Source organism: Tinamus guttatus, unplaced genomic scaffold (assembly GCF_059628265.1).
Source record: "Tinamus guttatus ecotype Peru unplaced genomic scaffold, ASM5962826v1 Tinamus_guttatus_pri_ptg000150l, whole genome shotgun sequence".
NCBI classification, from domain to species: domain Eukaryota; kingdom Metazoa; phylum Chordata; class Aves; order Tinamiformes; family Tinamidae; genus Tinamus; species Tinamus guttatus.
In genome coordinates this window covers 5,795,232-5,818,378 of record NW_028288684.1, presented here as the reverse complement: position 1 = coordinate 5,818,378, position 23,147 = coordinate 5,795,232, and the positions used below count along the sequence as shown (strand labels likewise).

Genomic DNA, 23,147 nt, shown 5'->3' with positions numbered 1-23,147 from the left:
TACTGAACATAACTAAAGCCAACAAGTCAGGAGATACCAGTAAAATGAACTTTATTTTAAAGCTCATTAAAAGGCTTCACAATAACACTAACAGGATTAGCATTTCCTTCATTTTATGTACCCCACATGAAAAATGTATTGTTTAGCAGGAGACGAAACGTAAGCGTTTCCGCATGCTACTAACACATTTCACCATCTTATTATCCGATAACTGCTTTGGACTGCAGTGGTCAAAAGCCTCAGAACAGGAGGATTTTTCTGGAAAGTCCTTATGAATAGGATAGACACTGGCTTTTTATTGACATACCCAATTAGATGTCCAGATGAAAGAAAACTACCTTGGCATCTACAAATGCCTACGAAGGTTTCAGCTATAACATCTTGAAGGAGCAGTATATTTCAGAGCAAGGGCTTCTTTTCATCTTTAGTGATGCAAATGGTTAAATACTGCACAAAAGCTTAGTATGAACTCACAATTCCACAGGAATCTGAAAGTTACCAAGGCAATTTTCCTTTTAGGATAGTCATGACCACCACTATTACTATTCCTCCTCCCATAATACAGCATATTCCAGACAATTTTTAAGAAAAAATATAAATAGTTTCCAAAACAATACATCCTCCCCTGCCCCCCCAACTCCCATTACATACGACAGCAAAAATATCTTCTGTCATGGGATGAAGCAATTTGCTGCAAGTGCAGTGGTTTAGTCCAAGTCCATGCTCATGGTGTTTTGATCACTTGGGTGACATTCGCCATTTTGTTGGGGCATTTCAGAATTTTTGTCGTCATCTCCCATATCTTCATTTTTATAATCACCCCGTTCATTTAATGGATTTTCTTCCTTAGGAGAGTCAACCTTTGGTTTGGGTTGTGTGACAATAGGCTCACAGATATTGTTCAGCTCCTGCAAGGAGATGGAGCTCAATAAAGGACCTGCTGGCTTTACCAGAGTATACTGAGCCCTGTGCTTCTTAATGCTTCAAACTGGTCTCTTTACTTGCTTGCTGAGGCCAAACTGACATGTACAGACTGCACTCTGAGCTAACTTAACTGACTTAATAAAAGCTCCATGGATAAAGTACTTCATTTAATGTCTTGTATTTTAAATGTCTTTCAAAATTATTCTGCAGCTGCCAGTAATACAAAAACAATCTGATTTTTCAAAATGTCTGAAAGACATAAAATGTCTATAGCTCTCCAGGACCACATGCAGTATTAAAAGCTGCTCTGCTTTCCACTGAAGCACATGCTACCTGTAGTTTCTAACTACACTTTAAGGACACCAGAGCAGTGAGATTAAATGTGAAGTGAAACTCCAAAAAGGCTGTTCTAGTTTTAGCACCAGCCTCCAAACTCAGTTTATTTCAGTACTTACCTGTAGCTTTGCCTTAATTTCACGTGAGTGCACAGCTGGATCCTGATCTAAGCTCCTCTTAGCCTGTGCACTTACAGCATTATTCATCCACTCCACCACTTCACCAACACACTTCTCTACTTTCATCATTTCCATTTCATCAATATGTATGTATTTCTCATCCTGCACAAATGCAGATGTGTTAAATTAGTTAACAATGTCAGGTTTGCTGTCATCAGGTTATGACAAGACTATTCCAATTAATTACTATTTATCATCTTCACTGGTTTTGAAAATAAACGTAAGTTGGCAACAAGCCAGATCTATTACAGCAAGAGAGACCAAGAAATATAGGTGTCAAAATAAAGCTTCCTTTGTCCAACAACCAAGCAAGAGAGCTAGTTTACACAGGGGAATCCAGGCTTCACAGGCTGGTCATGCAATAAGGTAACATGACATTCGAAACAACTGCTGAAGGAAACTGCCTTCTCTCTCTGGGGAGTCTGAAGAGGTCCCAGGGCAGTTGGGATGAGGCTATTCTGTGGCATTCAGAATGGGAAAGCTCAGAGTGGCTCAGCTTTGGGAAACATTCCCCACAGCGCAATGCTAACAGCTAGGCAAGTAACTAATAAAGTAACTAACCCAGCAACACAACCTATGATTTTGATTGGGAATTCTGAAGAGGGATTTGAAACTTAAACCTGTTGTATTCAATGATACTAGTTATTTCAAGACTATGTAATAGTACTGCATTGTTCACTTAAAAACGTTTTTATAATCTACAGCTGTAAAGACAAAACTGTTTCTGCTGCAAGTTTCAATGTCAAATTTAGTTTGAGCTACCCTAAACTGCTAAGCTGAAAGCTATGGGCTAGGTTTTCAGAGGCAGGCATGCTTATGAAGAAAGGCATTTTCAAATGCCAGCGACAACAAGCGGTAAATCATATATATGATGTGACATATGTTTTAGTTTAGCCTGATCTGTCCTTTATGCTCATGCTTCTCAACCAGCACAGGAATGGAATATTGGAATATCCATTCCTGGGAGAGGAAAAAAAGGACTGTATAACTTTAATGCACACCTGCACACCTTCAAAGTAGTCAGATGGGCTTTTAAAAGATCAGCAATCAGACTATGGTCTACCCTTCACTTCTTATGAGAATGTCCTTTTGTGTCTGAAAATATGCAGAAACATAAAAAGCAACTGAAGCTGAGTATGGGGTGACAATTACGGTGTTAACTTCATCACCTATACAATAAGAAACTGCAGGTCATCTGAAAGTGATTTTGAAATCTCTGCCAGCTGGTGGGGCTCAGGGAAAAGAAAGATCAGGGCACTTACTTTATTCCTGAATTCCCCAGCTATCGTAGCATAATATTGGAGCCTGTGTCCCAGTTCTTCTAAGAGCCTCGGTCGCTCTTCTGCTTCTTGATAGCGCATTTCAATTGGAGTACCTAATTTCTAGAAAAAGCATTTCTTATATATTAGAGAGTTCATTAACAGCCATTTACACTGTTTCTGGTGGTATTTTGGAAATTTTGCTGTTGGGGCATACAAACAGACCTACCTTTAAGTCCTCCAGTTTGTCTACATACACCTGCTTAGCTTCATCCTCACCCTCTTCATAGAGCCAGCCTTCTGTCTCTGTCAGGAGTGCAGAGAACCCTTGCAGATCCTGTGTACCAGAATTCAACATGTTGAACATCAAAATATGGATCAACTATGTTTCTTATAGATACAGGACAGTTAAATATAAGCATTAATTCTTAGCTTCCTGAAGGAAAACTGCATTTCTACTGCAGCTTTTGCTTCATTAAGGCAATTAAATCATACCCGTCTCTTAAACAGGAAAGACAGAAGTCCACAGCATAGGCAGCACTTGTAATTGTTTGCCTTGGATTTGGACAGTGCTTGAAGCTTGAATTCTATAACCGAAGGGTTATAGATGCTGTATTACAGCTGTAATACAGCTTCCATTTCCAGTCAGCAACTTTAAGTAAACATTTTTTTCCCTGATGACAAAGTTTGCTTTCAGGGCTATATGCCATTTGCCAAACTGAGAAGCTAATTCTTCAGTCACAGCCATTTAAATAAGTAATGATTTTCAACTACTTCCAGGATGCATATGATGAAGCTTGACCAAATAATACAGAACATATATTGATAATAATGTTTTGGAGAAGCTCTTGAGGCTGTAACCTACCTTTTCACAAACAAACTTTTCATATGGTCCAGACAACTTGTCTCTGAACTCATACACATATTCCTCCACTGCGTTCTTTGCATCATTTCTTTCTTTTTCCAGTTTGTCTTGCATAATCATCTTACCCTGAATATTATCAGAAAAGTGTTTTAATTATTTATATTAAAATGGCATCACAAAAAGCATGACTTCTGTGAAACAGTCCCCCAGAGGCCTTGGTTCACATAACTGCTAACATTCCTATAGTTACATAGTGGACTTACCTGAAGAAATGGGATGTCCTTCTCTAGATTTAACAGCTTGAACCAATCTGTGCTCACAGCAGGGAATACTGTTCTGATGCTATCAGTATAAATGACACTTTTTGATCAACACTTGTCAGCTATATGTTAATGCTGTGTGTTAGCTCATGGGAAATTAGGTGTCAGTCTGCATTTCAGTGTTACATTAAAAGATCAGAAGTTGCCATAAAAAGCAGAGAAATGTTAAATAACTGTAATCAAGAAAGCAGCCTAACCACACTAACTCACCTCTGTTTCAATATACATATTGAGGAGATCTTTTCCTAACTGCCAAACCAAGTTAGCTTCAATAGGCAGTTCCACATTTTTCACTTTTATCTTGGGTTTTTTAGCTTCTGGAGGCTGATCACCTTTCTTCTCATTTGTCTGAGTTGGAGAGAAGAAGAATAAGATAAAGTTCCTGACTTCTTTCTGATGATGTAACACTTAGAACACGCAGAGATTCATAATTTTCAACATACATTTGAGACATCTTCCCTTTCAGGGATTATACGTCATATCCTAGGTTGTTTACAGTCTACTTCATGGAAAGTACTGAGCAACAGAAAGGGCATCTTCCAGATATATAATCCATCTCTGCAGTTTTTCCAGAAGTGGAAAAAAAGAACACTTTCCATCCACATAAAAGCAAACTACTACAAGTATTATGCGAATTCCAGTTTTTCACAAAGGTTGTTTCCTGTTTTAAGAATCCACAATTTCAGCTTCTCTCAGTAGATCTAATAAGCTTGATCTCTAACAGCCATTAAATGGAATTTTCTGCAACCTAAACCAGTTAGCTCTGTAACACTGCATAGAGACAGGGATGTGGTAGAGAGACTTTCTCCTTACAGGAATTTTCTGAGCTCTTTGAAAAAAATCATTAAAATCTATACAGATCATTTTCCATAATAAAAAGCAAATAAAGGAAAGCGGTCCTGAGCACCAAGTTCCTTACTTTTCTGGAATATGTTACCATCTTAATGCCACCATAATAGAGTACAACATTTTCAACAGAGTTAAAGGGTCACTCACTTTCTTGACATCTGGGATTTTGTTTTCTTCAGAGGGAGGTTCTGATGAAGGGGGAGACTGTGGCGTTTGCTGACCATCAGTTTGTACCTGGGACTGTGTTCCAGCCTCACTGTTCTCTTGCTGGATATTTTTCTGAAATGAAAGCCCAGGCACAAAGGATGTAGAAGGCATGTGCACTTGTACTTAATAGAAGTTAGAGGGCACTTCACTGCTGACACGCGTGCTGTACTGTGTGCCCTAGAGAACATTCTGTGCACACGCAGACATACAGGCTTGAACTAGCAACGACACCGACTAGGCACAATTCAGGTAAGACTTTGTGAAAATGATGCCAGTGCCAGGCTCACAGCTTAAAACTCACGTGTGTGTGCGTGCTACCACTTGTCTTTTACTGAAAGTGGCTTTTATTTTACTGGATCACAGCTTCTCAGTTTTACATCCCCTCAAATTCTTTAAACATCAAGTCCAAAGTAACAATATTGCATTATTCCCCACTGTCCCCCCCTCCTTCAATACTGCAGAACAATTCAGTTCTTCCACAAGAAGTTTCAAAACTTGGCTAATACTTGGCAGGATTACAAACAAACCCCATCACTACAGACAGCAGAGATGACACATGCTCCCAACCGAGTTCCGCTATTCAGAGTACACAGATAAACAGCTGCAAGAAAGTCCACCCTCCTGCTGCCGTTTGGTTATATTAGAGCTAACTTGACACTTTCTGAAGAGACTCTACAGTTCATTTCAAAATACACTTTTTTATTTTTCAGGACAGCAGCACTAATTTTTTCCCATTTTTATAAAGTTCTTCCCCCCCCCCGACAGCACTGAACATCTCAAAATTAACCTCACTTGCCTCCTTAAAAAGTTATTTTCTTAAGTATTTAACTGCAGAATGCACTGTCATCAGTAAGGATGTTGATGCATGAGAAAGATCAACTCACATCATTCGAATTTTCAGGAGGCCTCTGGTCCTGAGATTCGACTTCAGTCTCAACAGTGACATCTTCACTCTCCTCATTTTTAACTGGTTCAACCATGGATGCCGTAGACACACTGAAAATGCCATGAGTATTGACACGGACTTTCACTTTGACTTTAGACTTCTCCCCATCCTTCTGGGCTGCCACATTCTGTATAACATACCTACCTAAAACCAAAAGAATATTCACAGGGTGGCATTAACCAGATAACATTACAGAGTTAAGTAACATCCCTCTCTTCCATACAAAAGGCTATCTATGTCTTTGATCACGCTAGCAAAGCCAATTCATTGCTCATGGATTCCCTCCAAAAATATCATTGCAGATTCTTTCCTGTTTAATGCCAGTTCTGCCTAGTATTAAAGACATGATTTCACCTTATTTTTTAGGCTTGTAAAATTCAGCACACAAATCCAAGACAAAATTGAATGTTCTTTTTAATATCTTTTTGATAGATTTGAAAAGAGATAGAACTTCAGTAGTAAGTTCCAAAAGCCTTTACAATCCCTTACCATCTGTGCACATGTGAGTCCCCAAAATGAGCTTAATACTACTGAAGACACAAAATTAGGGCAAATATTAGCATATTTTTGCTTGCAACTTAAAAGGGAAAAATGTTCATTTTCTTCAACAAGGGTAGCTTTTCCTGACACCAGTTACACAGAATAAATACCTTAAGTAAAACTCACCCTCCCATAGTTGTGCTTCGCCCTCCCATAACTGGGCTGTCTATGATACAATTTTTGGAATTGGCTTGAGTGTCTTTTCAAAAGACCCTTTATTATCCAGTATGGGAACAGAATTTTTGGAAGCATAAAAATCATTTCTAATATCCATATAAGCCTGTTAGTATGCTTTGCACTGAAGCAGAGTGCAATTTTGCAGCCACTGTAATACTTGAAATAAATAGACCACCAGCTTAAAAGCATATGAAGAGTCAGATCTCCTTGACATTAGCTTAAAAACAGACAAATATTTTTTCTCCCTGGTTGTTTGTCACCAGAACAGTAACCTGGCGATTATGACACTTGTGTAACTGGTAAGTAGCAATTCATTGATTTCTCACACTCACATGCACCGTTTTGTTCTCGTGGATCTGGTGCTCATGCATATGAACTTTTATCTGGCTACTTTATAGGTTAAAGACTTAATCCCCTCTTGCAAATCCAGTAACACTGGGTTGTGACCCATCCTTGCTTTTGACAGTTACATCCCAACTACTGACTCACTCAGACCCATTAACAACTCTGTTCTGAGCAGACTGGTGGGCAAGCCAAAACAAACCCGATTTTTAAATTCCATTTTCAGTTTGCAGACCAGCAGTTAAAACATCTTTTCATCTGCTATAGCCATTGAATTGGACAGACAAATCTCACTATTGTTTTTTCCATCTCCATAATTGTTATTTCAAGTCTGTTGTTTCTGTGACTACAGAATACTGTGCTGGTTTCTAAGACATACAGTATTTTATTTTTGTGACCAGGAGTGAAACCACCATGCAACATTTACTTCAAAATAAGGAAAGCAATTGATGGTTCCTGTTAGAAATAATTACATTTAACCTTGTAGTGCATTATATATTAAGCAAAGTATCACTAAATCAGATGGAGATGCTTTTGCTCTATGTAGTCTCCCATTCACCTCCAAAGTATTTGGAAAGTTTATCTTTAATACTACCATTCCAATGATAAGTGTACTGTATAGCAGTTCTGTTGGTTAATACCCAATCAACGGATAGTTTGGATATAAACAAATACACAAATAAGAGAAAAATCAAATAAATGAAACAATACAGAAGAACATATGTTTTCTTAAGAGTGATTTGTCTTTCTTTTTACCACCTTGAAATAGTGTAATAGCAGTTGAAATACCAACCAAAAACAGTTACCTGATAATTAGTAACAAACTTTTCTTAATCCTAGTGTGCAAACAGGTAACATCTGATTCCATGCATGGAACTAAAGAGCAAGTATTTGACTGACCCACCCCTTTACCATCAAAATCTCTCTGCATTCTAAATTGTCAACATCTGACCACTTTGACAAAAACAGCTGTTCGTAAGTGTCACCAATCCAATTCAAATCACTACCAGAGTCTTGTAGCTGCCAAGGTCTCAGTCTGTCTTGATTAAAACTTACCCAACATTAAGGGAAAAATCCAGCAGGTACAGAAAACTGCAATACTAATAATTAAGCTGTTTAATGGTTGCACTACCACTAGATAATTCCCACTTCAGTTTTCTATATACAGTTCCTAGCTTGCTTTCATGAAAGGCAGAAAAGAGAACTGAAAGAAGTTCAGAAGCTGTTATAGCCCCATTCTAGTCCTGGCCATTACGTTCCAGTTCTCTCCTCTGTTCACACTCAGGCATCTTTTGAAGCTAGGCAAAAACTAAACTGTTACCTCTGAAATGGAACTGCTGAAAACAGAATCCTCCAGACATAAAAGATTAAATATACAACCATCACACAGCTGTATGCAGCATGTTACTATTGCAGGGTTGATTTAAGACCAATACTGAGATCAAGCAATGGCAGATAGCATCACTTCCAGAATATCTGCTTACCAATTTTTGCCTCAGGATATGGGACTCCGTTAGGATCAGAATAAAAAGCTTCTAGTTCAAATGGTCCTTTCCTATAGAAGGTAAGAACTTTGGAGAATGGTGCTGCATGATTTCTGCTGAACACCTCATGGACCCTAGAATTAAGGGAAAGCATCAGTCTTAATGTTTTAGTTGACAATTTCTAATCTTAAAACAAAAAGCTTCCAGAGAAAACACTCTGCTTGGACAAATTTACCTTTCAGGACACTTCCAATAAAGTCTTTGCTACTGCTTAGGAAGATGGAGGGGGTGGGATGAAGAAGAGAAGTGTAAGGAGAGGATTTACCACTGTGTACTCTGATGCCAAATTACCCTACTCCACTCTTGATCTGAGTCTCAGAAGCAAGTAAGTTTAGATGTAGGTGGAATCTTGAGTGATAGACAATCACCAGACCTGCAAAATTTGTTTCCTCCAGAGATGTTACTCAGAGCTTGGAACAGCATAATTTAAATCATAATTTGCACCCTTCCTCAGTTAGGCTCAAAAAACTAATTATAGGCCTGTTAATTCCTTACTCATTTGTGTTCTATGGCTCAGCTGAGAATCCTGACACCAGATTATTATTCCTTCCTCGATATGACAAAGGAGCTGAGAGAGAATGCAGAGTTAGGAAAGAAGCAAAGGGAGTGGAGGGGAGAGAGAGAAGCAGGGGGGAAATTTCATATCCCACAGCTTGGTTCTTTTTCTAGACTCTGTCCTCTTCTTTTGTCACTCTGATTCTTTCTAATTTCCAACTTTTTTTTTTTAATCTCTTAACTGTGGAAAGAGCCATCTGGCAACCTAAACATGAGATGTATTTCACTTGGTAGGTCACAGGCTTCTAAGAAGAAAGTACAGGTTAACATTACAAGCATTAGGTTCCTTCCCAGAAGAAAGATACAAAGACCAAAAGCTAAACTACAGAGAACACAGAAAAACAGTGAACAGATCCCTCTACTATTCTCCCTAAATTATCAAGGTAAAATTTAGTTCGCTGTACAGCCTAAACAGCAAGAGCTGCATTTCCCAAGGGCATGACATAATTAATGGCACCGTCTTAAGACACTGCCATTACAAGAAATCTCTTCTCCCTTCCAGCCAAGTGAGTCAGTGAAACCTCAGAAGGGTTAAACCCTCACTTGTGCTTTCAGCTGGACAATCAATAGCCACAGAAGGTAACAACATTTACATAATTCATAATGTTCATATTAAAGCAGTAAATAATAGGCATTAGGAAGTCCTTGAGTTAAAAAAGTTCTCATTCATGCAGTTAATATCACAGATGTGGGAAATAACAAGGAAACAAAACATCAGCTGACAGCTTATTTAAGTTGTAAATATTTAATTTTAAAAACTATGAAGATATTTATGGCTAAAACTAACTCATGCTTTTATAGAGAACCCGGCTGTCAGTCTCTGGTGCAGAACCCACACAAGCTCTGCATTAAAATGTCAATATAATTTAAATTGAATCAAGAACCTTATCTTTGAATTCTGAAGTCCAAAACTTTCTGAAAACTGTATTTTGAGGTACTTACCCTTCAGTGTCTTCAGCTTCTGTGTTCCACAAAAGAGATATTGGGAATGGTGTTGCATCTGTCACAGAGAATTCTCTCACTTTAAAAGCTGGGGAAAGAATTGCACACTAAAAGAAAACAGACATGTATTATAGTTCATTAACTTTCTGCTCCTGCTGCCCACCCAATGCATTAAAACATCTCTCTATAAGCAGAGGAAAATGAGAACTGCATTGGCTTTACTAAAATCAAGTTAGGCGAGTTGCTTGATTTTAATGAAATCTGTTTAAAAAAAAAAAAAAAAAAAAAAAACACACACACACACACACTATGGAAGTATTTATACTCTTTGAATTGGTGAGACATTTGGTCCACTTAAGACAACCCAATTATTCTTGGTTCAAACATTTAATCTAGGAATGTCAGTTTTTACTATGCCTTGTGAAAATGAAGTCTAAAGAAATAGCAAGACTGCAAAGAATGGAAGTGCTGCACTACCTAGCCCTAGAAGAAAATCTTACAGCTCCTGCATCCTTCCCTGCAGAGAATTAACTGCTTGTAAGAGAAAGCAATTAGTAAAATAGGATAAAGAAAAAAGGGAAGAGGAAGTGAAATAAGAGAATCAGTAAGACAGAAAAAGAAGGAAGAAATGTTTTGCTCAAAAAAATAAATAAATAAAAGCAGTACTTCAAATAAAACAGCATGCCACAGAAATACTGTGAACTCTAACACAACAGTTCCATGAGGAGACCAGTGAACAAGTATGTTTCCTTGCCCACTTTTAAAGGAACCACTCTGAACACGGTTCTCTTCTCTGGTCTGTTAGTATTTCTCCTAACCGCCTGCTTGGTTAGCTCTCCACATGAGTGCTCCCAGGAAACTGAAGTGTAAGGAATCAAGTGCTGCCAGTAGCCTACCTGCAGAGCACAGCCTCTGGCTATAGCTTCATCTGCGTTCAATGTAGTACTGACATCTTTGCCAAAGAATTTAGCGATTCTCTCTTTGACGGCAGGAATGCGGGTTGCTCCTCCGACAATCTCTACAGCTGTCACATCTTCCACTTTCAGCTGTATTTGTTCCATCAGTGAAAGCAGAGGCACCTCTATCCTTTGCAGTAAGTCAGCACAGAGTTCTTCAAACTGAGACCTAAAGAACAGAATAAAATTAACCAAAAACATGCCTGTCCCACCACTATGATTTCCTGGTGTTGTTTCTGAACTGAGCCTGGCCACATTTGTTAACTGCACTGCAACAAGATCAAGCCCCTGTGACTGGGCTGAGGTGACAGCAACAGACAAGGCAGTGCATGAACAGCTGCTCTACATTTTCCTATGCTGTTATCACAGTTAATCAATTATACTGCGAGACGAAAGCATTGTTTGGGCAGGTTCTGTATTTCTGCCTCTGAGCAGAGGTTACAAACACAAACACAAAGGGAGCACTGATGCTCCCTTTACAAGGAAAACCACATTTACACCAGGTCATAATCAACTCATCCTCCAATAACAGTGTTTCTGTCCACCATTTCCTGGTCAATATCTACAATACAGTAAGGACACATAGAAAAAAGTTCCCTTTGTTGCTGGGGGATTTAGGTTACCTCAACTTGGAGGACACCTAAAATGCCCAATCAACCCCACCAGTCTGATTTCCATGCATCCATATGGTTTTAAAAATGTGTCATTGTACAAAGAGAATCCATGCTTATCATGCACACATTACTGCACCCAAACAATGCATCTCTGCTCAGGTAGCCAAACGGTGTATTTTAGCTTTAGTTATTCAAGCATTGAAGGAAAGTGCCACAGCTCGTCAGCTCTTGCCCTGAATTTTATTGCAAAAAGTCTCTTTAGGACGTGGAAAATCAGCTTAAGAAACCTGGCAACAAAGCAACAGCCTGTCTTAGGCCTCACCTGTTCATTTTTCCGGATACATCAGTATCATTCATGAAGCACTCTATATTCAAGGGAATGTCTGTGCTATTTGAACTCATTAGTTTCTTCAGCTTCTCACATTCCTGATACAGACGGAGAAGAGCTCGAACTTTTGCTTTTGGATCCAGTTTGTATTTTGCTTTTATTTCTGCACAGAAGTAATCTACTAACTTTCCATCAAAGTTTCTTCCACCCAAGAAAGGGTCAAACGCTGTACCAAGCACCTGGTTCAAAAGAATACAATTATTTAGTCTTACTCTCAGTGGCGGGGGAGAAGTTGCAGGAGTCTTTCAAATCAAGCTTCTATTTCCAGAAAAAGCTGTGTGTATTCAGCTATGATCCAACACACAGCATCTATTTTAATCAGCAACATCAGCCAAAAATTGATCTTTGCTGTAATGGCAGAAATAAGCCTTCTTAACTACATGACAACCCTATGCAACCACAACCTAAACAGTAACACATTTTTAATGCACACCTATGCCCATATAGGTAAAAGAGCGACTCCAGCTATCATGTATATCTTATATAGGTGTATAACAAACAATTTACTGCCTCTGCTTAAAACTATGCTAAATGAAGGGCATTGATAAAAGTAATCTTCACCTTTCACCTCTTTGCCACTGCACATGCATTAAATATTTCCCCACTTAAGCAAAATAAAATTACAGATAATTTGATTCTTATGTTTCATAAAGCCTTTTATTTTCAACCAGTTTAACTACCTTTAGTTTACTCTTGTTAAACGCACAAGCTGATACTTGAAATGCAGAATGGCCCATATCAACAAACACTACTATCCGTGGCTTCTCATCAGGAGCTGGAAGGTCTTGTTTATAAATTCCATAGTTCAGAGCCACTGTAAGATAAATGGCAGACATTATCACTGCAATCTTTAGTGAGTCTCCAAGTATATGCCATCACATCCTTGTGAACATTAGCTATAGGATGAAAAGCAGCAAGAGAACACCAGACTTGTACTTCAAGAGTAGAGTATAACTTATACATAAGTTGTATGCTGTTAATACAAGCCCTAGAATCTGAAAAAGCAAAAAAAACTCCTACTCAGTCATGTACATCTATCCCTACCTGTTTAAATATGCAAGTCTAAAAAGCAACGACCCTGCTCAAGGGATATCTACTCTGATCTCAGTTTATCAACAGCTCAGTTCTAAGCTTCTGGGTAACAAAAAAGGATATTTAAAGGGTGTTTTATTTAAAAGGAATACCTCCAGCATAAAGGTTTTGTCTGAGAATGTTATGAACACGCAGCAGAGGCTTGTCAAAGGAAAGGCTCTCAGCAGGGAATATCAGGCAACAATGTGCCAGGAGTGCAAAATAGAAAGAAATAGGGCATGTAAACACAGGATGACACAAAATTTGCAGCAGCATTCTGAATGAATATTGATGCAGTAGAAGATGAAAAAATGAAAGCCTGGAGAGTTTAAGCCACTCAGTGTAGAAAAGGGTGAGATTTTTGGCATGACATATATTTTTTCCGTCTTGCTCAGATTCTGTATTCCACACAGAAGACAACAGCCCAGCACACTCTTTCGCCTGTGTTTTTCTCTTAAGGTTTATAGAAAACACCCAGTACTGCAGTAGTCTCTCCTACAGCCAACCCATTAGCAGGTGCTTAAATAAGAACAGAAGCTCTATGAAATACCTCTACATGTTTTATCTTTGAGATCTAAATTTGGTTGGATCTGTGTGTTGGTCTGGCCACTCATTTAATGTTTATGTTCTTGTCTTTATATTCAGATTGAAGACATTACCTTTACTGCCAAGCTAAACTGAACTTATGAACAAAACTTGATAAATCACAAGAGGAGGCAGCAGCTGTATTTGCCTTATATTAGGACAAAAGGAAATAAATTATTTTTCTGTTCTACTATAAATCAGGACCTGTTCCACAGAAAGTCTTAAATTTAAAATGTTTGAAAAGATGGCTCGTCTTCCCTTCAAGACAAGAAAACAAAATGAGAAGGATACAAAACTTATTTGCATCCCTCGGGACTGTTCATCTCAAAGGCAGAAACTCTAACAATCTTTGCTATGAAGTACTGAAAAGTTTATGTACAGCCAGAGACTGAGCTGATGGAAGAGTTCTGATGAATAAACAGAAAAAGGAAGTGACAAGGTTTTTGTGGCAAGGCTTTTAGTGGGCACATACCACTCATCATGACTCAAAGATCCTCTTTGAATACCTCTTCCTCAGACATAAAGAGTTACCTCTGTCTGTCTGTCTCTATAAAGCCAAGGGTTGGAAAGGTTCTTTAGGAATGCCAAGTTAGTGTGGATTTTTTTGGTGGCCAGGGGGCATAAATATTTTAAAAATGGCATTTGAATGTTAAAAGCACTGCTGGATATTTGTCACTCCTCCTCCTCTTCCAACACTGAAGAGACATGCAGTCCTGCTGAATACCACACTTCAGATTAAACACACACAAGCATGGGACAGGTCTATCTACTGCGGGATCCACCCTTACCCAGCTCAAGAATTCAAACTGCCACATGCTCTCTACAAGCCTTTGCTATACAAATGAGAAACTAGACTGAAATCAGATAACACTAACACAGAGCAATAGGATTTTAATACTGTCCAGCTGGTTCCTTATTAGGTGTAAATATACAAACTGCTCAAGGTGAGAATCTTAATACTGTATTGACCTAATGGCAATGTCCACTACAGAGATGCGTATCTGCAAATAATCCTAGAAAACATGAGGATACCAATGCATCAATAATGAATGTTTAACATAAGTTTTCATCAAACAAGAAAAAACTCCCACATTTTTGTGAGCAATTAAACACTCAAAAAAAGGGAATAGATTCAGGATAACACATTTACTTTGTAAAAAAAGACCAAATAAACTATTTGTTCTATCAATTTTTTTAGTGTCCTTAAAACAAGAAAGAGAATTAAAACATCTTTTTTTTAAACACACAGCTCTGATCACAGCTCTGATCACAAAAACTTTCAAAATTAATTGGTGAAGATTTAAAGGGTTTTTTTTGAATCAAGTGTTTAATCTGATAACTGTTAAAATCTGGGCACTAAGCTCATCTACACATATGTGATGACTTATCTAAGCACACAGGAATATAGCTATCACTAATGCATCATCACATCTACATTTGCATACAGAGGACATTAAAGTGAAAGACACTAAGTCAAGAAGAAAGAAACAACCATTTTAAACACGTTTTCTTGGACCACTTAAAAACAGCTGTATTTCTTAAGAGTACTTAAGTGTACCCTTACCATACCCAACTTCATAGAAACTCTACCATATGTACCTGCTGTCATGTCATTCATTAGTCTAAGACAGTTTAATCCAACAATCTGAGCTGCATCCAGAACAGATCTCCTTTCAGCATCTGTGAAAAAGGAGGGAACCTGAAGAGAGCAGGTAAGAACAAAGTTATTTCCAGGAAACAATACATTGCAAAACACTGTTCATTTGAAAATTTTCATTTAAAAATTGTGGCTGTTCTACATCTTTAAGGAATTCGCTCACTGCAAGGTGTTAACATACAACTATGTACTAAATCGAGACTTTAAACATTCTGCTCAATCAAGCTAAACGGAATTAGGCTAACATCAGCCAATTCAAACTAGCGCATACAAACAAGAAGCAAATGAATTATTTATATATAAATGGTAGGAACTTGAACAGGGAAACAAATTTGAATTATAGGTGCAACATATGCAACAAAGTATTATGCAGAGACACACAGAAGCATCGCAATCACAATTAGCTCATGTATTCCCGCGCAAGAAAAAAAAAGTATAGCAGTATTACAGAGGAGAGGTAAAAAGAAATAACACATAACATGAATAAAGAGAATTTGCGCCAAAGTGACTTGAAGGGAGAGGAAAAAAAAAAAAAAAAAAAAAAGAGAGATTCTGAAGGAGTAAATTATTGAAAGTTTGCTACAGATCTCTTTGGACAGACACCACAGATGTCCTCCAAGACAGAAACTACATTAGAAAACACTAGCTACTTTCCAAGTATCAACTGGAGAACTAATTATTCTAATAGCAAAGGCAAAGTTTTCAATGTCACATGCACAGAGAAGCAAATGTTATTTTATACTTGAGCAGTGTAATGAAACAACTGTTCTTTACTTGAGGTCACTTCATGAAGTCATAAATTGAAAGAAAAAATTACATTACTGAAAGGATGAATAAAAGCAGGACAGAAGTTTAAGTTCTCAGCTGCCAGAGGGCACACTTCAATAACAAAGATAACTGCATTGTGTAGTGTACTCTGACATGGAATCCAGTTTGCAGCAGAGTACACACACAGATCCAGAAACTGCTCTTGGACCCAAACGTTCAGACATCACCTAGAGACTGAGTTGATGAAGTAGTTCAAGGACTGGAATATGGAAATGCCCTGGGATTTCCTTAAGTCTAAAGCTCTAAAGCTAGTTAGAATTAATCCCTTTGTAAATGCTTACATGATTTCTTTTTCACCTTATGCACATAGAAAAATGCCCTCAATTGTTGAAGTCCAAAAAACAAACTGTTCCTTTATGCTACAATTACTCACAGAAATAACACAGTCTGTTACTGGCTTTTTCAGGTTACTCTCTGCAGTCTCCTTTAATTTAGTCAACAACATAGCTGAAATTTGTTCCACACTGAAGATGTGTTCCTCATCCATGTACATCACCTGAAAAGGAAAAACAGGGAAACAATTCCACACTTTCAACTGGAGAAAAATCTTATGTTTAAGATTTGATATGCTTCTGCCTCCTCCCAACCTGACAAGCTTAATTAGCCCATTATGTAAATGGCAGTTTTAATTTGTTTGCCACTTAAATAGTAAATTCAAGATTTTGCCACTCTATAGAATGTAGAAGCAGTAACTGTTTTGATACAGATTTGATAAGCATCAAAAACAATACTAGCTCCATAGATGGAGAAAACAGCTTGGAGTTTCAAGTGAATTAGAAAGAAGTGAGTATAAAACGGGTAAGACCCAGCCCCACATTATTATGCCAAAAAACAAAAACAGCCATCATTAAAACCACTGTCAACTGTAGAAAAGTACAGAAGTACATGCTAATAATTATGCCCTCCTGACATTTTTGCACTTCTGTTCACAATATTTAAAGTGGATGTGGAACTCTCTTAAAACCCTAGCCACCAAGACGATGATTTTAAAATGAAGAACTGAACATCAAAACATCAAAAATTATCAGTTTTCTGTGTACTAGAATAGTGTAGAGAAAGAACACTTTATGTCTGATTCTTAAAGCACTTGCTTTTTATTCACGTCATTCCAACTTGGAAAAGCAACCAGCAGGCATTACAATTTCAGTGGAACAAGTCTCAAAATAGCCCAGTCTAAGTGAATGCTACTTATTCAGTTTACTCTCAAAAATTATTCCCTACCACCCCCCATAAAATAGAACTTATTAGTTTGTCCTCCAAACAGACTGAGAACAAGAAAAACCCATTAAGTAGCACTGTTCTCTCAATACTAAACTTTCTTGTACAGTGAAAGACTTATTGTAATTAGAGAAAAACATTAATTTCTCTCTGGGGCTGTTAAAAATTACAAGTCACAATCTGCATTAAAAAAGCATCCTGTTTTTGTAAAACGTAACTATCCTTCCAGTATGAAAATTCAGTCTAATGCATAACCTCTTATGAAGAGAGTCAACACTTTGCCTCATCTTCACCAAAGTTCTGAAGCACAGCTCAAGGCATTGAAAACAAACAAACAAAACCATAAACAAAAAATACAACCATAAGCCCACAGCCAGAACTAGGCTAGAATACTTATTTGGGAAGCAGAATTATAGCCCCCTATGTCAACAAATCTGTCATTAATCTAAAGAACTGTAGAGGATACCAGTAAGCAGGATAACTGTATACGGATCTAGTGTTAGCAGGTACACCTCTTTTCTAGAAAAAGCTCACATTGTTCCAACAAACTTGGAGTGCAAGCAAGGCACAAACTGGAATTACACTGTAAATATGTTTTTTGAAGGTCTGCTGCAAATAAGTTACAGGATACCAGCCAGCTCACTAAAGATGCCACTCACTTGTAACAAAGATTTTAGAGTTCCCCTAACCATGTAATTAGATTGTTGCAATGCGTTCCATGTGAGACAGAGAAAGGTGGATACTTAAAAGTAAACTCATATAACCTTGTAATTACCTTAACAGCTTTCTCCTGAACTGTTCAAACTTCATGTGCAACCTGCACCAGGGAAGCTCATATTTGAGCAATTTATTGCAATGAGACTTTAATTGATAATTAATATACATTGTTTAAAGATTTAGTTGGCTATTCACACAAGAGCTCACTCAGTATGAGAAAGGTTAAAGAAAACCTTTAGAGAGATTAAACGAAACCTGTATTTTAATGATTAAATGATGAAATATGAAGTTTTCCATTTGCCTATAAAAGAAAGGAACTTTGTACTGCAAATTTACCTTCACTCCAACGCCACCATTCTTCATAGGAACCAAATCATAGCTCAGTTTTTCTTTTTCCTTCTGCACGAAAGGATCATTAAATGCACGGCCATGAAATCTCTTGAAGTTAGACACTGTGTTGTTGGCATGAGTAATTTGCTGTAAAACAAAAACAGGATGTTTTGAAAACCACTCTTAATCATCCTCCATTACAGACCAGCATTGCTCTATGAACCCCCAAGCACCAGTCAAGTCAAATCTTGAAGCAATCAGTGAGCAGTAATAGGATTTACAGTGTCTGCTACTTCAGCCATCTAATTTAACTGCAATTCAAATAACTCCATCTAGGAGCCAATTTCAATGTCATTGCCTGCAAGCTGGCACTGCAATCCCAGTCACTTCACCTCCTATTGTTTCCCCCTTGCCCCCCCCCCATTACATTAAGCACAAACAGTTGTTTGTTCAGTTACTCAATTTCAAGCTGATTAGTCTCCTCATCCAGTTCACCACTTGCTGCCTTTTTTTTTCAAGGTACTTTTAAACCAGTTCCCTTGCTCAGTTACAAGAACTGCTGTGCCCAACCCAAAGGGGGTACAATTGCATCATCAAGCACCTAGAAACACCAGACACTCTGGAATCAATGCCAGTATAAAGTACATACTGAAATACACTGCGAGAACCCACCCAGAGACACGTTCCAGATGACTCAAGTGGCCTAGAAGAGATGCATCCCAAATATATCTGCAAATACCTCCAAGAGCCCACTCAAACTGCCATGGCCCAGCAATTGTAATGGGGAACGCTAGTTCATGCAAGCCAAAACCACACCAGGAGCTATTACCATGCTTTAACACAAGAAAGTATTTAAGTTTAGTGTCCAAAAACATTTCCTGGCACTGTTTCATTACTTGTACAGCCACAACTTCATACTACTTGAATGCCCTAACTCACAGCTGTACTGTGGAAGAATGTGGATGCAAAAATAATACTTATGCAGTGGGCTGAGCAGCACAAACACTCTGGTGACTTTTGATAACCTAATTTAGAATTAAACTCAAAGTTGTTCTTTTGGGAAAAAAAAAAAAAAAATCTCATGACATCTTTAGAGCAATTTTATGCCATTAGATCTCTAGCATGTTTCAACACCTCTCTGCTTAGTCACAACTAAGAAAACAGAGATTATGGTAGCCTAAATGACACATTACTGCTCACACCCAGTGCTGCCAAAACTTACCTAACATATCACAGAATTTCTTTAACAAACAAACTGGTAAAGCATCAGAGTAAGAGACCACCTTTGAGTATTCTGAGCTTTCACATAGTCACATTCCTGAAGTCACTAGTCAAGATTTTTTTTAAAATTAAGAACATATTACTCAAATGAGTAAGGTAATCCCTGCCTGATATATGCAGCTATAACACCATAGGTCACTCAAATACAGATCTCTGTTGTCCAAGTCAAGTTACTTCTACATTTACAGAAAAACCTTCATGAAATCTTCTATCATTTTAAGTTTCATATTCTTTTCTTCTGGCAAAAAAAAAAAAAAAATAATAATGCTTAAATTACTAGGGCAACTAAGAAAGAAATTCTATTAATATCCCTTAAGGGCTAGCTAGTCTGAAGGCAACTGAAGTCCTGGACAGGCAGAAAACACAAGACCATTACGCACATTGAAGTGCAATTTAATCTACTTTCCTTTCAGTTTATTTGAAGTTCTGGACAGGATTTAATAGAATGTTCTAATAATATTGTCATATCTTTCAGTTAGCCTCAAGAGAATCTATGCAGAATTTAGGTCACTTGTTTTGAATAAAATCTCATTTACTTCTGTACACTGATAATTATTTTATGACTTAAACCAGCAAAAGGCAACAGCTAAATAAACAGATGTAATGATAAAAATTAAATTTAAGATAAAAATAAAAAGCAAAGGGACACGTATACTATCTGACACCGTTAACCTGTAACTGAAGATGTATGTGTGCGCTCATGAACATACAAATTATTCTTATTTCCTCGGCTGCTGAAAATTAAGATGGGAAATGCTGTAGCAGGAAGAAGTCTCCTTTAGGGTTCTCTCCATGGAAACCCTTTGAAGTGTCTTTACTACACAAGAGATCTGCACGGGTCAACACAGGCTGCATGCTTGCTCTATACTGGCAGCAGTTATGTAACAGCCCACAAACAAGAGGTTACAATCCTGGAGGATTTAACTACTGCATTTAGTTAGCTACTTTAAGATGTGCCAGAAATAAGATTTATTTTTTAAAATGCAAATATGAATATAAGACAACTTCAAATATTTCTTCAAGCACCTTAAGTCCCTTTCCAAGGGCCTGAAACAGAACCAAAGGCCTACACTAAAAAACAAACAAAAAAACATACACACGACAGAAAAAACACACACGGAATAGGTGGGCGCTTATCTTAAAGAAGCCAAAGGTAACAAGGCACCCAAATAGCTTTAAGAACGTGAGTCAAGAGTCTGATTCGCATCTAATTATAAGAAACTATATCCCTTATTTAAACAAAAATGCTTTCCTTTGAATGCTGGAAATTCCTATAAACAAACAGTTGGACAAGAAACTTGATGACCAGGTCGTTAGAAGATGAATGTGTTCAACTGGAGGATACTACTGTTAACAAAAAAAGAGAGCAGTTGTGTTCTTGCTAAAGCAACTTGTATTAATCATTTCTTTGCAGAAAGCATGGCAGCATAGTGCAACATTGCAACATTTCTAAAGTAAAATGATTAGCTGACAACAAGAAATTAATTTCATTTTAGCAATAGGTACACACTGGTACCTAAACAAGGCTTTGCACCAGCAGCTTTACTGTTAACTCTCAAGGCCAGGAAGCTACCTACCTGGTTTTTAGCTGAGACACCAATAGCTCTGTTTTTGGATCCAAATGAAACAACTGATCTACAAAAGGAAAAAAAAAAAAAAAAAAAGGCTAATTAACACCATAAGGACCATAAATGGTACTGAGAACTCCCATGGATAGTTTGTTTTTTTTTTTTAAAAAAAAAAAAACAGTGTAAAACTAGAAACTCTGTTTCTGTTCAAGTGATGTTCTTATAGCTTGGGGTAACACACTACAGTAAGAGCTCTATCTGCTTTACAGCCCTGGCTCAAATCCAGGGCTTTTCACAATGGCTTATTCACACACAGCTCAATATTATGATTACAGTTAAGATGTCACATCCAGATCCCATCCATCCCATCCCTGGTTGGCTGCTCCCAACTTTCCAACTCTTGCTTTGAGCCTGAGGCTTTTTACACCTGACCCCAGAATGAAGGCAAACAGCTCTGCACAGCCAGAAGAGAAGCCACTCAGCTGAGCTACCTCCAGGAAAGGGAGAAAAAAAAAAAAAGGCTTTTAAATAAAGGGGGAAAAATGGGGGGGGGGGGGGAAGGATTTTTTTCCCTTTTTTTTTTTTTGACGTATTTAAATTTAAATAGGCGAAATCTAGAACTTTCAGATTTGCAGTTTTACACGGACCCAGCTCTGGGGTATGGCTTTAATTAAGAAGGCTGCTAAACTTCACTACCAACACAATTACAAAACTGATTTATTCGCGTGCATCGCCAAGCAATAAACGGTTTTAACCGCCCGCAGCAACACGCAGCTGTGCACGAAACGAGGGCACGCAAACCTACAGCCTGGCCGCCTCCCTTAATGCCCGTGGAAGTTAACCCGGGTTAACCCTAAGAGCCTCTCGGGGCAGAACTGGGGGCTCGAGCCTAGCACTACCCTCTCCTCCGTCCCGGGCACCCTAGAAGCTTCCAGCACCTTCCAGCACCTCCGCCGACCGCTAACGCACCCCCTCCCCAACGAAGGGCTCCTGCACCCCGCACTCACGGCGTGCAGCGGTCGCTGAACTCATTGGCGACAGTCTCGATGCCACCGGCCCGCGCCACGGCGATGTAGCAGCTCTGGAAGCCCAGGTCGAAGCCCACCACGGCCATGGTCCCGCCGCCGGGGGCTGCGCGCCCCCGCTCTGGCTCCGTGCGGCTCCCGGCGCTGCGGCTGTCTGGCTTTGGTGCTGGTCCCGGCGCTGGTGCCGGTGCCGCGCACAGCGCTCCAGGCGCGGGAGGCGGGAGGACAAGGAGGGGGAGGCCGGCGCCTCCGCTTTAAATATGACAATGAGGCGAAGTTTCCAGAAACTGCGGCAGCCACTCGCCGGCTCCACGTGCGGCTTCCGTTTCCGCCTTCGCCCGCGTTCTCGAACAATTCCGACCAATCAGCGCCGCCGGGCTGCCGTGATGCGCGCCGTTCTCATGACGACGGCGGACGCTGCCGGCTCTGATTGGAGCCGCGCGGGGAGGAGGCGGGGCGGCTCGGCCCCGGCCGCTGTCAAAGCACCGAGCAGGGGGGCGTGGCCTAGCGGGAAGGGGCGTGGTCGGGGAGTGCAGGCCGGCGGACGTTGGGGGTGGGGGCGGCGGGATCGGCGTGCGGCCGTTAAGCGGTTAAACCGTCACACCGTGGAGCGGTGAGAGGGCCCGCGCGCGCCTGCGCCCCCCGCGTCTCCTCGGCCCCTCTTTGGCTCTGCCTCGCTCTTCCGCTCTGGCCGCGGGGGTGGCGGGGACCGCGAGCCACGACGGGTTGCGCCCATGGCGGCCTGGGCGGAGCCGGGAATGCCGGATGGATTCGCTGCGCTCCGCTCCCTTTCCCCCGTGGAGCTTCTCCTTCCCCAGTCTCAGGGTGTGGAAGCGCGGTCGTTAGTGGGGCGGTAGAAAAAAGAACCATTTTGTAACTACTGCTGGTACTAAACTTTATAACTTAAATCGGGCTCGGGGGGTA

At 39.4% G+C, this 23,147-nt stretch overlaps 2 protein-coding genes across 2 annotated transcripts in view; one reads left to right on the top strand and one right to left on the bottom strand.

Annotated features, from left to right (window-relative positions):
* Positions 1-34: 34 nt before the first annotated feature.
* On the bottom strand, positions 35-22,366 carry HSPH1 (heat shock protein family H (Hsp110) member 1). Its single transcript, XM_088522231.1, has 18 exons — positions 22,206-22,366; positions 21,208-21,265; positions 18,356-18,496; positions 16,458-16,580; positions 15,199-15,298; positions 12,624-12,757; positions 11,878-12,122; positions 10,882-11,110; positions 9,986-10,092; positions 8,429-8,562; positions 5,824-6,029; positions 4,880-5,011; positions 4,094-4,231; positions 3,564-3,689; positions 2,928-3,035; positions 2,702-2,821; positions 1,380-1,541; positions 35-908 (listed from the first exon to the last, which is right to left on the bottom strand). The coding sequence occupies exons 1-18, from the start codon at positions 22,310-22,312 to the stop codon at positions 708-710; spliced, it is 2,571 nt and encodes an 856-aa protein (XP_088378357.1). The 5' UTR covers positions 22,313-22,366; the 3' UTR covers positions 35-707.
* A 591-nt stretch (positions 22,367-22,957) lies between these two features.
* Positions 22,958-23,147, top strand: part of B3GLCT (beta 3-glucosyltransferase) — a 65,297-nt gene continuing 65,107 nt past the window's right edge. Inside the window, exon 1 of the mRNA XM_088522145.1 lies at positions 22,958-23,048. Coding sequence (XP_088378271.1) covers positions 22,958-23,048 — 91 coding nt within the window. The remainder of the gene's footprint in view (positions 23,049-23,147) is intronic.

What these genes read in the sequence shown, in the direction of transcription:
- HSPH1 (XM_088522231.1), bottom strand. Translation starts at nt 22,312, where the DNA reads ATGGCCGTGGTGGGCTTCGACCTGGGCTTCCAGAGCTGCTACATCGCC. An exon ending in CCAGAGGCTGTGCTCTGCAG is followed by an intron (nt 10,093 to 10,881) that starts GTAGGCTACTGG and finishes GTTTTCTTTTAG; the next exon opens with TGTGCAATTCTTTCCCCAGC. An exon ending in AAAAGTTTGTTTGTGAAAAG is followed by an intron (nt 3,036 to 3,563) that starts GTAGGTTACAGC and finishes TCTGGTACACAG; the next exon opens with GATCTGCAAGGGTTCTCTGC.